The sequence below is a fragment of the Salvelinus alpinus genome, chromosome 35 (genome assembly GCF_045679555.1).
Source record: "Salvelinus alpinus chromosome 35, SLU_Salpinus.1, whole genome shotgun sequence".
Lineage (NCBI taxonomy): Eukaryota > Metazoa > Chordata > Actinopteri > Salmoniformes > Salmonidae > Salvelinus > Salvelinus alpinus.
In genome coordinates, this window is record NC_092120.1 from 8831376 (window position 1) to 8846317 (window position 14942).

At 43.3% G+C, this 14942-nt stretch overlaps 1 protein-coding gene across 6 annotated transcripts in view; it reads left to right on the forward strand.

Moving 5' to 3' along the window:
* The window catches only part of LOC139564689 (triple functional domain protein-like), a 129677-nt gene that overhangs the window by 91915 nt on the left and 22820 nt on the right, over positions 1-14942 (forward strand). For all 6 annotated transcript variants that reach the window (XM_071384450.1, XM_071384451.1, XM_071384454.1 and 3 more), the window contains 5 exons: positions 850-1040; positions 1264-1365; positions 3722-3861; positions 4071-4170; positions 6502-6757. In XM_071384450.1, coding sequence (XP_071240551.1) covers positions 850-1040; positions 1264-1365; positions 3722-3861; positions 4071-4170; positions 6502-6757 — 789 coding nt within the window. The remainder of the gene's footprint in view (positions 1-849; positions 1041-1263; positions 1366-3721; positions 3862-4070; positions 4171-6501; positions 6758-14942) is intronic.

A 14942-nucleotide genomic window follows, 5' to 3' on the forward strand; every position in this document is an offset into this window, starting at 1 on the left:
TCTGGCTTTTTTATTGCGGTTTTGGAGCAGTGGCTTCTTCCTTGCTGAGCGGCCTTTCAGGTTATGTCGATATAGGACTCTTTTACTGTGTATATAGATACTTTTGTACCTGTTCCCTCCAGCATCTTTACAAGGTCCTTTGCTGTTGTTCTAGGATTGATTTGCACTTTTTGCACCAAAGTATGTTCATCTCTAGGAGACATAACGCATCTCCTTCCTGAGCAGTATGACGGCTGCGTGGTCCCATGGTGTTTATACTTGCGTACTATTGTTTGTACAGATGAACGTGGTACCTTCAGGCGTTTGTAAATTGCTCCCAAGGATGAACCAGACTTGTGGAGGTCTAAAAAAAAAAATCTGTCTAGGCTGATTTATTTTGATTTTCCCATGATGTCAAGCAAAGAGGCATTGAGTTTGAAGGTAGAACTTGAAATACATCCACAGGTACACCTCAAATTGACTCAAATTATGTCAATTAGCCTATCAGAAGCTTCTAAAGCCATGACATAATTTTCTGGAATTTTCCAAGCTGTTTAAAGGCACAGTCAACTTAGCGTATGTAAACCTCTGACCCACTGGAATTGTGATACAGTGAATTATAAGTGAAATAATCTGTCTAAACAATTGTTGGAAAAAATACTTGTGTCTTGCACAAAGTAGATGTCCTAACCGACTTGCCAAAACTATAGTTTGTTAACAAGAAATTTGTGGAGTGGTTGAAAAACTAGTTTTAATAACTCCAACCTAATTGTATGTAAACTTCCGACTTCAACTGTAGGTTTAGAAATTATTATTTGAATCAAGTGACTTGACAGTCCCCTCTCTTCCTCCTCCTCTCCCCCCCTCCAGGGTTCGATGGGAATATTGACTCACAAGGAGAGCTGATCCTGCAGGAGTCCTTCCAGGTGTGGGATCCCAAGACTCTGATCCGTAAGGGACGTGAGCGCCACCTCTTCCTATTTGAGATGTCCCTGGTCTTCAGCAAGGAGGTCAAGGACTCTAACGGACGCAACAAGTACCTCTACAAGAGCAAGCTCTTTGTAAGCACAACCTGTCCACTCTCTCATGACAATGGCTAGAACTCAGACTTGAGATCAGCATGCTTAACTTAAATTAAAGTCTCCCATTCACATCAATGAATGATTTACGGAAAATAGTTGCCTGCGCGGATCTCAAGTCAATACTTTTTTATCAACCCTATATTTACTCTCTTTCTCTCCTGTTCTTTCTCTAACTCTGTTTTTGTGTTTTCTCTGCTCCAAGACTTCAGAGCTGGGTGTCACAGAACACGTGGAGGGGGATCCGTGTAAGTTTGCTCTCTGGGTTGGGAGGACCCCCAGCTCAGACAACAAGATGGTGCTCAAGGTAACTGGTACATTATGACTTAACAGTAACCCAGCAAACAATCAAGCGCAATAAATATGTATATATTTACTCCCACTTTTGCCCAAAACGTATTTCCTTAAGTGGGTGTTACTGTGAGTTTTAAAGATTTAAGTTCAACCCACCACAATTCCGCCCAAAACGTATTTCTTTGAGTGTGCTTTACCAGGCCTACAGTATGTGTTCGAGTTTGAAGATTTGCATAACAGTTCATGCACTTAGAGACATATCTGTGTGTTGATGCATTGTGAGTCATGGCACACACACACACACACACACACACACACACACACACACACACACACACACACACACACACACACACACACACACACACACACACACACACACACACACACACACACACACACACACATACATACACACACATGCTATGTACACTACCGTTCAAAAGTTTGGGGTCACTTAGAAATGTCCTTGTTTTTTAATGAAAAGCAATTTTTTTGCTATTAAAATAACATCAAATTGATCAGAAATACAGTGTAGACATTGTTAATGATGTAAATGACTATTGTAGCTGGAAACGGCTGATTTTTAATGGAATATCTACATAGGCGTACAGATTCCCATTATCAGCAACCATCATTAATGTATTCCAATGGCACGTTGTGTTGGCTAATCCATTTTTATAATTTTAAAAGGCTAATTGATCATTAGAAAATCCTTTTGCAATTTTGTTACCACAGCTGAAAACTGTTGTCCTGATTAAAGAAGCAATAAAACTGGCCTTATTTCGAATAGTTGAGTATCTGGAGCATCAGCATTTGTGGGTTTGATTACAGGCTCAAAATGGCAGGAAACAAAGAACTTTCTTCTGAAAGGCCCCGGTGCACAACTGAGCAAGAGGACAAGTACCTTAGAGTGTCTAGTTTGAGAAACAGACGCCTCACAAGTCCTCAACTGGCAGCTTCATTAAATAGTACCCACAAAACACCAGTCTTAATGTCAACAGTGACGAGGCGACTCCGGGATGGTGGCCTTCTAGGGAGAGTTGCAAAGAAAAAGCCATATCTCAGACTGGCCAATAAAGATAAAATATTAAGATGGGCAAAAGAACACAGACACTGGACAGAGGAACTCTGCCTAGAAGGCCAGCATCCCGGAGTTGCCTCTTCACTGTTGATGTTGAAACTGGTGTTTTGCGGGTACTATTTAATGAAGCTGCCAGTTGAGGAGTTGTGAGGCATGAGTTTCTCAATCTAGACACTCTAATGTACTGTCCTCTTGCTCAGTTGTGCACCGGGGCCTCCCACTCTTTCTATTCTGGTTAGAGCCAGTTTGCGTTGTTCTGTGAAGGGAGTAGTACACAGCATTGTACGAGATCTTCAGTTTCTTGGCAATTTCTCGCATGGAATAGCCTTCCTTTCTCAGAACAAGAATAGACCCACGAGTTTCAGAAGAAAGTTGTTTGTTTCTGGCAATTTTGAGCCTGTAATTGAACCCACAAATGCTGATGCTCCAGATACTCAACTAGTCTAAAGAAGGCCAGTTTTATTGCTTCTTTAATCACCACAACAGTTTTCAGCTGTGCTAACATAATTGCAAAAGGATTTTCTAATGATCAATTAGCCTTTTAAAATGATAAACTTGGATTAGCTAACACAATGTGCCATTGGAACACAGGAGTGATGGTTGCTGATAATGGGCCTCTGTACGCCTATGTAGATATTCCATAAAAAATCATCAGTTTCCAGCTATAATAGTCATTTACAACATTAACAATGTCTACACTGTATTTCTGATAAAATGTATGTTATTTTAATGGGCCCAAAAATTATTTTCTTTCAAAAACAATTACATTTCTACGTGACCCCAAACCTTTGAACGGTAGTGTAAGTATTTTACACATTATATAATGGCAGACTGACCATCTTAATCTGTCCGTTATATAACAGCAGCACACTCTTGATTATTGTTGCATAGTTCCAATGAAGACATGAGTGAGTCATATGCTAATTATGTGTCCACGCATTCACAACATTCACACAGCACTGAAGGGCCCTTTAAATGGCTCCTCGGAAATGACTGAAGTTAAGATGCCAGCATGAGAATTCCTCAATTGTGAAACATACTGTAATCGATTACAAGGGTCTTACTGAATGAAAGGAACATGACGGAATGTCCTTTGTGTGTTCTGTCCATGTACTCTGGTAAAAATAGTAAGCATTTGGATAATTTCTATCAATGAAGGCATCAGGGTTGACTGTATTAACACAGCTCAGAGCGTACAGTTAGTGTTGCATCATAGATACTGTCAAAATATTGGGAATGTGTGGACTGAGATCTTTCTTGACCATCCGTCCGTCTGTCCCCTCAGGCGTCCAGCATAGAGAACAAGCAGGACTGGATCAAACACATCCGGGAGGTGATCCAGGAGCGTACCATCCACCTGAGAGGAGCCCTGAAGGAGCCTATTCACATCCCCAAGGCCACCACAGTCAAACACAAGGGCAGAAGGTACAGCGCTCCACCTTGTATCAACCTCAGCACTTCTCACAGCCTTTCTTACGGACCATACAAGACCGACTGCATTGGACATTGGTTTTATACATTACAGTTATTGCTCTGTCAATTCCGCAGCACAACCTAACATTAAAGTGCCCCAACAGTATATGATTGTGAGAGCTGCCCCGCCCTGTCTTGATTGACGTCTTCTTCCTCTGTAGTCATGGAGAGGACCTTGACAGCCAGGGTGATGCCAGCAGTCAGCCAGACACCATCTCTATCGCCTCCCGTACCTCTCAGAACACACTGGACAGCGACAAGGTGAGTCATCATATGCTGCGCATTGCCTTCCTACAGCTACGCCATTCAAATACGACACGTTGCCAACTCCGGAGTCTTCACTTCAGTCTTCTGTCTGATGTAAGACAATGGTCTGCTTCTACAATCCCTGCAGTTTAGGGCTCTGTTGTGGAACAGCGGAGGTCTTCACAGTATCATTTGACACGTTAGACTCTAGAGACGTCTTTTCAACAGCATTTCAAACTGTAGCCTCTAAATCCTGTAATTTTTTAGGAGAGACTGCAACCAGACAAGTCAATTAGAATTTAATATTTCAAAGCATCATTTTAATTTGGACTGGCTTCCTGTGAACCTGTTGACTGATAAGGGACTGTCTGAAAACCAAACTTTCGTTAGACTTTTCCTTTCCATCTCAGAGATGAACATGAGAAACATGGCTCTTCTTCAGGAAGGAACAGTGTGATTTTATCAGGCAATAACAGCACAGAAGGATACCACTCCTACTCACAGTCAGAGCTATATTCTCTCACACAAACACTCTGCCTCTTTAGGGACCATGTTTCCCTGCCAAAGCTGGACTTGCAGTTATTCTGCTCTATGTAGCTATGCTCCTAAATCAAGGAATTAGGTTCAAATTGACTTAGCCACAGTGGGTTCAGTCCCAAATGCTACCCTATTCCCTTTATAGGGAACTACTGGACAAAAATAATGCACAGCTAAATGAATATGGTGACATTTGGAAGACATGCGTAGTATGTCCCTTTCTGTATGTGTCCTTCCTGACACAGTGTAGCTCTGGTTCTGTCAGGGTACAGAAAACAACACAGAGAGGGTCAGTCAAGGTCACGGAGAGGTGAGGTGAGGAGGGAGATTCCATGTGTCTTCTCATGTACACTAATGGGCCGTGGTTAATTTAATGCAGGGAACAATCACTCACAGTCAACTCTCTCTTTCTCGCTCTCTTTTTTTACTTTCTCTCCCTCTCTTTCTCTGCCTCTCTCTCTGTCTTTCTTTCTCTCGCTCTCTGCCTCTTCGCCTGGTGTTGTGAGATCTGTGAGAGGCAATGACAGAGCGGAGTTGTGTGTCGGCGACGCGTCAACGAGTGTGTCAGCCTCCTACTAGCTGTACCACTCTCTGTGTCAGTGTCATATCTCCAGCCTCTCCTTGGAGAAGGCACAGCTGGTACAGTAGACAAGGAAGGGAGTGCTTTGGCTCTGGTATATAGTACCTAGATACCATCGTAGGGCCATTGGGCGGAGGGATATGAGAGTAGGTGGGTCTGCGTGTTACCTCAGGTCAGTGTGGTTCAGTGTTAAATTAACCTTGTGTCACGTCAAAGGATTAGATTCAGCATCAGGAGCATCATAGAATGAAGGAGAAGAGGACAGAGGACAGAATCATGGAGAACAATAAAAACTCAGGTCCGGTGGCTCAGCTTTTGAACTCGCTGGCTTTGCCTCACTACCAATGGGTATGTATGGATCTCTAGCAGTTACTAACTAGCCATGTCGGTTGGATGTTGGTTGGAGTCTGTAATTGGTTTGATTTGATAGTCATTTGAAGAATGTGTTGTCAGTGTGGAACTGCCGAGGTCGATCGTCATTCTCCTGATTTCCCTGTTTGAAACATCCCTGTCGTGCCCATCATCGTCAATATATATTTTAATGGCATATATGGCAGTTTAATGGACATGTTTTTCCCCTGTATCTACTGCTTTAGAATGCCAGAGCGTTTCTTGAGTCATGTTGAGGCATCTGAATGTGAGTCTAGTGACTCACCAGAACGACATGTTTTCAGTACAACCCAGTACAGTTGAGCTACAGTAGCTACAGTATGTGGTTGGTTTGGAGCCTGCACTGTGCTGAGCGACTGCTCTAATGGCCATCAGAATAAGCTCTTACTCTAGCCTTGTGACTGAGACTGGTTCTGGGGAAACGGAATGACTGACAAGTGGTAAATCAGCAGTTCTCAGGGGTACTTGGGGACCTCCAAACCCATATAAGAACTCAGTTGTTGACATGCTAATAATAGACTTGTTATTGCTGATTAGTACATCCTGAGAATCTCACCATTTAATGACATGTAGTTATATTTCACACCCTCATTATGATACTGCTCCTAAACATCAATACATTCAGGCTGTTTCTTCATAACCTCAAACTATTCCTTTATGTCATGTAATGTTTATAGTAAATCTGACATACTCTCTCTCCCTCGCTCCCTCTCTCTCTCCCTCTCATCCCTCCCTCTCCCTCTCCATCCCTCCCTCTCTCTCACCCTCCATCCCTCCCTCTCTCGCTCCCTCTCCATCCCTCCCTCTCTCTCTCCCTCTCCATCCCTCCCTCTCTTCAGCTCTCTGGTGGCTGTGAGCTGACCGTGGTCATACATGACTTTGTGGCTAGTAATGGCAGCAGCTCTGAGCTGACTGTACGGAGGGGTCAGACGGTAGAGGTGCTGGAGAGGCTCCATGACAAGCCAGACTGGTGCCTGGTGAGGACCACGGACCGCTCCCCTGCCCAGGAGGGCATAGTACCCTGTGCCATGCTCTGCATCGCTCACTCACGCTCCAGTATGGAGATGGAAGGACTCTTCAACCACCACCACAAAGGTAGGCCTGGATGTTGGGACTGAGAAGGCTGGAACACACACAGACACAGATACACAGACACACTGTCAGCCTTGCTGTTGTGAGGCACCTGGAATGCAGTAGAGGAAAAGATGACATGCACACATCATATGGATCATATGGAGATCAAATGATATGTTCAGCAAAAGTAAAAAAGAATGTCTGAGGCCTCCCGGATGGCACAGTGCTCTAAGGCACTGCATCGCAGCGCTAGCTGTGCCACCAGAGATGCTGGGTTCAAGCCCAGGCTCTGCCGCAGCCGGCCGCGACCAGGAGGCTCATGGGGCGGCGCACAACAGCGTCGTCCGGTTTAGGGAGGGTTTGGCCGGCAGGGATATCCTTGTCTCATCGCGCACTAGTGACTCCTGTGGCGGGCCGGGTGCAGTGCACGCTGACCAGGTCGCTAGGTGTACGGTGTTTCCTCCGACACATTGGTGCGGCTGGCTTCCGGGTTGGATGTGCGTTGTGTCAAGAAGCAGTGCGGCTTAGTTGGGTTGTGTTTCGGAGGACCATGCGACCTTCGCCTCTCCCGAGTCCATACGGGAGTTGCAGTGATGAGACAAGACAGAAACTACTACCAATTGAATACCACAAAATTGGGGAGAAAAAGGGGGTAAAAAAAAGAAAAAAAAGAATGTCTGGCGTCAATCTACCGTTAAGGTCTGGAAAACACACATATACACACACATATACATACACACACACACACACAGGCACCGTCTGCACCTTGGTCCCAGGGGGTTTCTAGTGGGCGAGTGTGTACTTGCAACCAGTGAAGGATTCCAGGTGCTCCCTGGTTTACAGTCTGTAGAGAGTTGTTGATGACTCACATGCTGCTGTGGAAAACATATTGATTACCATCTACATTATTCTGTGGGAATTCATATAGACATGACTAACTCTGGGAATTCATACATGCATACATGGCCTGTCTCTCATGGTTCATATTCGTCAGGCATCAAACGGAAGAAAACTGACTGAAACAGGTAGAGACTACCTGAACTTGTCCAATAAAAAACACATGCATTTTGTTCATTTTTTTCATTTCTGTTACAAAACGTTTTGCTACCGTGTGGTTTTTCTTTCTTCAAAGGAGAAGTAGTTTTTGAGCTCCATGACCTGACCCCATTCCAGACCCCAGGGGATAAGATCAAAGAAACCTGGGTGGCACTTGGAGCTTCTGTTCTGTCTTGACTGAGTCACTCAGTAAAGCTTTGTTCCTGTCAGACGGCCCGCCCTCCTTCTGTCCTGTCTGTAATAAGATAGAGGTGATGTTTGTGTACTGTATACTGGTGGTTTTCATGGTGCGGCACAAGGCTACCTGGGGTGGCAGGTAGCCTAGTGGTTAGAGTGTTGGGCCTGTAACTAAAAGGTTGCTGGATCGAATCTCCTCGCTGAGAAAGTCAAAATCTGTCGTTCTGCGCCTGAACAAGGCAGTTAACCCACTGTTCTCTGGTAGGCCGTCATTATAAATAAGAATTTCTTCTTAACTGACTTGCCTAGTTAAATGTTAAAAATCCATGCCGATAGGTTTCCTAAACATTAGGCTCTTCATCATTTTATAGGGGAGTGGGGAATCCTGTATTTATATTGGCTTAAACCAGGTAGTGTTTGATGCATGTTACACACTTGGATGGTTATCTCTAACTAATAACAAATTTAAGGATTTCCCATCCAGTTCTTTACTATTCTGCTACCTTCAAGTTTCATGTGTGCTTTTTCCCCATGTTTTTCCTGAGCGCCTTTCGGAGAATCAGAACTTCTTAGATGGTCCGTTCTTATACCCACGCAGTGCCACAGTTTTTCTATGCCCTGTAGTGGCCAGTGATTTGTTATGCAGACTGATAAAACTACAAACTGCTAAAGACTCCCCTCAGCAGGGTTCCTTTAGAACTAGGAGGATGAACCTGTCCTTGGTGCTCCCCTTGTCTTTGTGGTGCTTTGTCCTTGAAGCAGAGCATGTAGGCCTAGGCCTTTTTCTCAGGGCAGTGGACGGGTTAGGGGTTTGGGTGAAGATCTGGGAACTCTCCTCTTCCTACTCCTGACTGGTGCTGTCACCCAGATGCATGGCTGGGCCAGAATGAGTGCAGGCTGTGAGCAGGAGGTTTGCCCTGGTAAATGTCTGGGAGGTGTAGAAGGGGATGGATGGATGTGTCTCACTAACTCACAGGAAGACTATTCATTCGTTGTTTTTCCTCATTGCATTCCCCATCCCTTGGACTTAGAACAAAGCCATTGCTGGCTGGTTGCCTGTGGTGAGTTAGTAGATGTCATAGCTTGTGTAAACCCTACAAGTTCTCAGAAAATGCTGTTGATATGACTCCTGTGATGTTCTTGCAATTAAGTGTGTAAACTGAATTAGACTAAGTTACTGCTTTTTGGCTATTTTTGTATTTTCCAACTTTAGGACCATGGACTAGGACAGAGTTCCCCAACTGTCTGCCCGCGGATGGTTTTATTTGGCCCCCCAAGTTTTCTGAGTAAAAAAAAGCGATATTTATATACATATAATTATCATTGTTGGACATAAAAGACTGTAAAAACACCCGAAAATCAGCCCCAGATTTTGGAAATCTGTTCCCAAGTATTCCCACGCATAATAGAGAGATTTTGTGATCGTATACAAATAATAATAAGGTTGGGAATTTAGCCATGAAACACGGTCAGGACACCCTTTTTAACATCCCATCTGAAAGACGGCACCCTACGCAGGACAATGTTCCCAAATGTAATCCAAGTTTGAAATTATGTTTAGTATTTTTGTCAAATATTATTTCTGTTTAGGCTTCTTGCAGTCTGCAGTTTAAAGATATATATGTTTTATTACGCTCCGGCCCCCCGACCATCCGCCCAAGAAAAAAATGGCACTCGGCTGAATGTAGTTGAGGATCCCTGGACTAGGAAATGCCACTATGACTATCCCCAGCTAGATCAGTGTGGACCGAAGTGTACAGTAGGGGGACTGCTACCCCTACTGTACCATCAATAAGTTCAGCGTATTTCTGAAATGTGCTAAAGAGACAGTAGCAACACCTCCCTTCAGTTGCTGATTCAGCTTAAAACGGTTACCTTCTCGAAGCTACCAGGGAGGCCTTAGCTTTTTTGGTGTGTGTGTGTATGTTCCACGTGCTTATGTTGTGCACGTTGCACACATGTATGTGTGTGTGTTTGGTTCTTACAGGAAACAGGCTCTGTGGTTAGTGCCCAGAGATCCTGATGAGAAAACATACAGTTGAACAGGGAGAGCTTTGTGTGAGCTGCCTGTTTTACTCCTCCAGCCCTGAATGCACTGCAGGGTAGATTGAGATCTGACTGTACAAATGTGTGAGAGGCACCTTAGCAGCTACAATCAGTCACACTGCTGAAAGTTCTCTTTGTGCATTGTTTTTGTCAGCAATAAAACTAATGTAAGTGTATTGAGCTTAGCTTAAATAAGGACATTGCAACTGTGCTGAAAAGTAAAGCTGATACTAAAGATGCTACATTTCTACAGTACATAATGCTTGTGGAAGCTGAGCCCATGCTGTTTGAGGCCTGGAGCTTCTACTAGGGGTTTTACGGTAAAGTGTGCCATCTGATTCTAAATGTTCCTTTGGGACAGAGGAGGCTTGCCCTCATAGCACAACAGCCCACTCTCTGGGAGAGTAGAGAAGAGAGAGCAGATCCAATCCCACAAACACAGCAGTCTGATCTCATCTGAGCTAGAGGATACAGCTGCTTCCTATAGCTTTTTCTTAAACTACATGATTCTTTATCTGTTTTATATAATTATTTTGAGGAATTGGATTTTAAACGGTGTGAGAACTTGAATAGTACCAGGGCAGGTTGCCATGGCAAATGGAATACGGTCTATTTTTGCTGTTAGTCCTCTGTACCATATGAGTTCTCAAGCGGGACCCTCGGAAAACTGCAAATTCTGGCTGCTGGATTTGGGTACGTAACGATACTGTATAGGACCTATATAGAACCCGTCCTTTAAGTGTTCCAGTCCATTAACGGTGTAGAACAGGCTCCAACTTTGTTATGGACTGTTATTGTTGTGATCATTGGTATAATCAAGTAATACATTTAATTATTGTTTACATTATTTTGCAGCATACCTTTTTTCACAGCCTACTGTAGAGCACATATCAATAATAACGTCTGTATTGTATGTGAGAGCCTGGGGGATAAGTACAGTAGGCTATTATATTGATTGAATGGGTGTTATGTCGTGGATTATATGGGTGCATAAAAATGATTGAAATACCGTATTAAAGCTGGCACGCTTTGGACTAGATTAAGAGCTTCTGAGTCACATGTGGGACAGACACAGACAACCAGACAGACAGAGAAACAGACCGGCAGGAAGGCATGCAGGCTGGCTGGCTGACTGATCAGCCATGTTACTACCTGTTGACGGAGCGAACAGTCTATAAAGCTGTAGTAACTGTGTTTGTTCCTGGCGCATCCCGCCCACCCCAGTGCTGTCCAAACCCTATCCTCCTCCTCACCCATTCACCAGGATCAAATAGTTAGCCAGCTTACTTTCCTGAATCATCTTTAAAACTCCATAGTTCGTATAGCTCATAGAGAAAGATTGACTTGAAATTGAAATGGTATGAATAACTTGACATGATCAATAACCCATAGCTTTCAGATCAACAGTTACATTTGAATGTGTATTCATGTTAGCCGGCTGATTGATCCTTGCTTTGTGATGATCCACCCCTCTGGTGATATTCTTGTTATTGTAGACATGAGGAGAATAGACAGACACACACAGTATCACCCACTGCATATCACAGTCCATCACACAGCTGGCTTGGCCTGTGTGCCCTCCTGTCCTATGTCCGATGAGCCTTGGTAGGTTTCCCAGGAGGTGGGCCAGACATCTTAATCCATTTGTGACAGAGGACAGTGAGCCACCACTCTCTGATTGGCTTGGACTGTGCCACACGTCTCCTCACTAGGGCTGGCACAATTATCGTATAACCATTTAATCAACGGTTATGGATGAAGACCGTTGTGAGAATAAAATATTGGTCTTAACTGTTTTTAAAAAATCTGTTTTTTGGTTTTGTGGAACGAACACAGGAGAGAGATGGGACTGCCAGGCATTCTTGTGGTTGAGTCCGTTTACATTTACATTTACATTACATTTAAGTCATTTAGCAGACGCTCTTATCCGCGATAACATGGACAATTAACAATTAACATGATGAAACTTTGCTGCTTCTTGCAGTAAATGTAGAAATAGCTAACGTAGAAATAGATTGAATAAAACGTGCTTGGAACCGCTAACCCTGGCAAACTCATGGGTACACTCGCAATGGCTGCCTGGTATTGTGGTTAGGGCTGTTATGGTGACCATATTACCGCCACACCGACGGTCACGAATCATGAAGGCAGTCAAATTCCACGTACCTTTTTATTCACAGTAAATAGACTTCTCCAAGCTCTAATCACTCTGAACTCAATGCAAATTTTATCAAAAATCTAATCAAACACTTAATGAAAGCCCATGAGCTCATGTTGCGCAACATTTCTATAGGCTATGTAATTGCCTGAGAAAACAGACTGATGGGCTCTATTAAAAAGAGGAGGATCCCATCAGCATTCTATAGGCTAGGCCTAGTATATATTTACTTCTCAACTTTCCTAATATTAAGCACAATGCTTCTCTTAACAACAGGAACCACGGGAAAAAAGTCCTCCATTTGCTATTTAAGTGCATAGATGCCATGTATTTTTTTCCTGACCCCGTTTCGAGACAGGTGCATGATAATGGTGCATTCTAAATCAAAACAAATTTCACACATATTATTTAGTCTTGTAAAGACAAGACTAAATCAAGAACAGCCTGATGGGTGACAATATGAGCCTATCACTTGTGAATTAAATATTATCACTTGTGAATGATGCACAGCAACAATGCATACCTTTTTTTTGCAACTTTTTCAAATCATAGTCCCACACCTTATGTGGCCTATCCCATAGCCTATCCAGCAACCTTTCGGGTACTTGCCCAACGCTCTAACCACTAGGCTACCTGCCGCCCCAAAAATAGAATAGGTCAACTTTTGTACTATGGGGGATAGTAGATTGACATAGGCCAGTGCTTTTTCTGTCTGTTAGGCCTAATCATCTTGTTGGCTGACAAAGTAAATGTGGACAGTTCTTCCAATATCTTCAATATGCGCCTCGGAATTGGATAAGGATGCGCGCAGTTGTGTAAAAGACCCGATAAGGTGAAGGAGAGCAATGTGAGTGAGAGGTGCTTCAGAGCACGCAGCACGCAGGGAGAAGGGAATCACAATTATTATATTCGGCACAATGGCACAATGGCCACTGGCCACAAAAGGCATGTATTTTCTTAGGGGGCATTACGGCCACACAAAGGGGATGCTGCCGGGAAATTTGAGTCATTATCAAGTGCTTCTCCATTTGTGAAGGAGAGACTGATGAAGTGTGTACAGCCTGCACAAAAAACAAAGCAGAGCTCATGCTTTTTAATGCAACTTTTTTCAAATCATCATTAGATTAGCGTTATATAGCCTAAGAATGTATTAAAAATCAAATATCACAACTAAAGTTACGTAATAAACTCTAAATTAAACATATAGGAGTACCTGTTTCTTTGTTAATCGCTCAACACTGAATAGCCACAAACCACTCCCTCAAATAGTTTGGAGAAAATATCCTTTCTATTTTATTCAGCTTTGTTCAATTGTATTCTTCATACTATAAAATACTGCCACGGAAATCTAAGCAAATCTTGTCTGCTAAATAAACTAATGTAGCCCACAACCATATGGCATAGCCAGATCAGGACCTAACATAAGGACAACTCAGAGTATGCTATTCTGTTCCTCTGAAATGTACTTTTCTTCACATCATGTTTCTTTAGACCTGTCTAAAATAAATAATTGTTTTATTGTGATGGTGTAAGCTGTATTACATGGATTTATTAAATGTAGATGTTCCAAAAGTCTGCATCAGTGGCTTGTAAGCTATGTGTGGAAGCCAGGAAATGCTAAATGTGTTTAGGTTAATTAACGGTCAATTACCGTGGGACCAGCAGTTATTTGCTTGACAATCAGCGGCTGACGGAATTTCGTGACCGCCACAGTCCTAATTGTGATGCAATAATTTCCATGGTAATGTAGAATATTCATTCATGATGTGGCTCATGCAATGGAATGTATTTTTTGTAATGTCAGTTGAGTTGAATCAACAAATCACAGTACATATTAATGGGACACTTCCTGCTTTTACTTCCTGTACATTTGCAATGGCTGCCAGTCCAGCCATTATGCCATCATTTACTTGATTGGGGACGCCTGTTCTATTTATACGGCAGCACATGCAGCCAGGAGCGGGGGAGAGGATAATATTTTAGTTGTTAAAAAATAAATAATAATATATATTATTATTTATTTTTTGCTATTGGAACGGTTATTATGGTGACCGCGGGCATTTGTCTGGCCAATAACCATCATCCAAAATGACATGACAGCCCTACTCCTCACCACCATTCTGTCTCATACTCTACTGCTGATTGTGACCTGAAATGTACTAGGCAGACAGGGATACCATATTTACATGTTTTTGAACGTACTGTATGTGTCATGCCAGAACCTATTGTGTCTCCTAATCCCTAGGCTTTAGCTCAGCGGGCTCACATAGTCACAGCAGACCCGGGTTTGGGACAGATGGCAGTAGTGAGCGCAGTGACTGAGGTGACTGATGAAAGACCCCCTGGCGGGAGAACAGAGGTCACCGCAGTGCTTATTTTCCTACCCACTACCCAGAGACGGAATGCATCCCAAATGGCACTCTATCCCCTATATAGTGCACTACCTCAATCAATCAATCAATTTTATTTTATATAGCCCTTCGTACATCAGCTAATATCTCGAAGTGCTGTACAGACACCCAGCCTAAAACCCCAAACAGCTAGTAATGCAGGTGTAGAAGCACGGTGGCTAGGAAAAACTCCCTAGAAAGGCCAAAACCTAGGAAGAAACCTAGAGAGGAACCAGGCTATGAGGGGTGGCCAGTCCTCTTCTGGCTGTGCCGGGTGGAGATTATAACAGAACTATGCCAAGTCAAAAGAAGTTAACTAAATAGGGAAAAAGGTGCCATTTAGGACACGGAGACAGTGTCCCACAGGGGGCATGTCTGT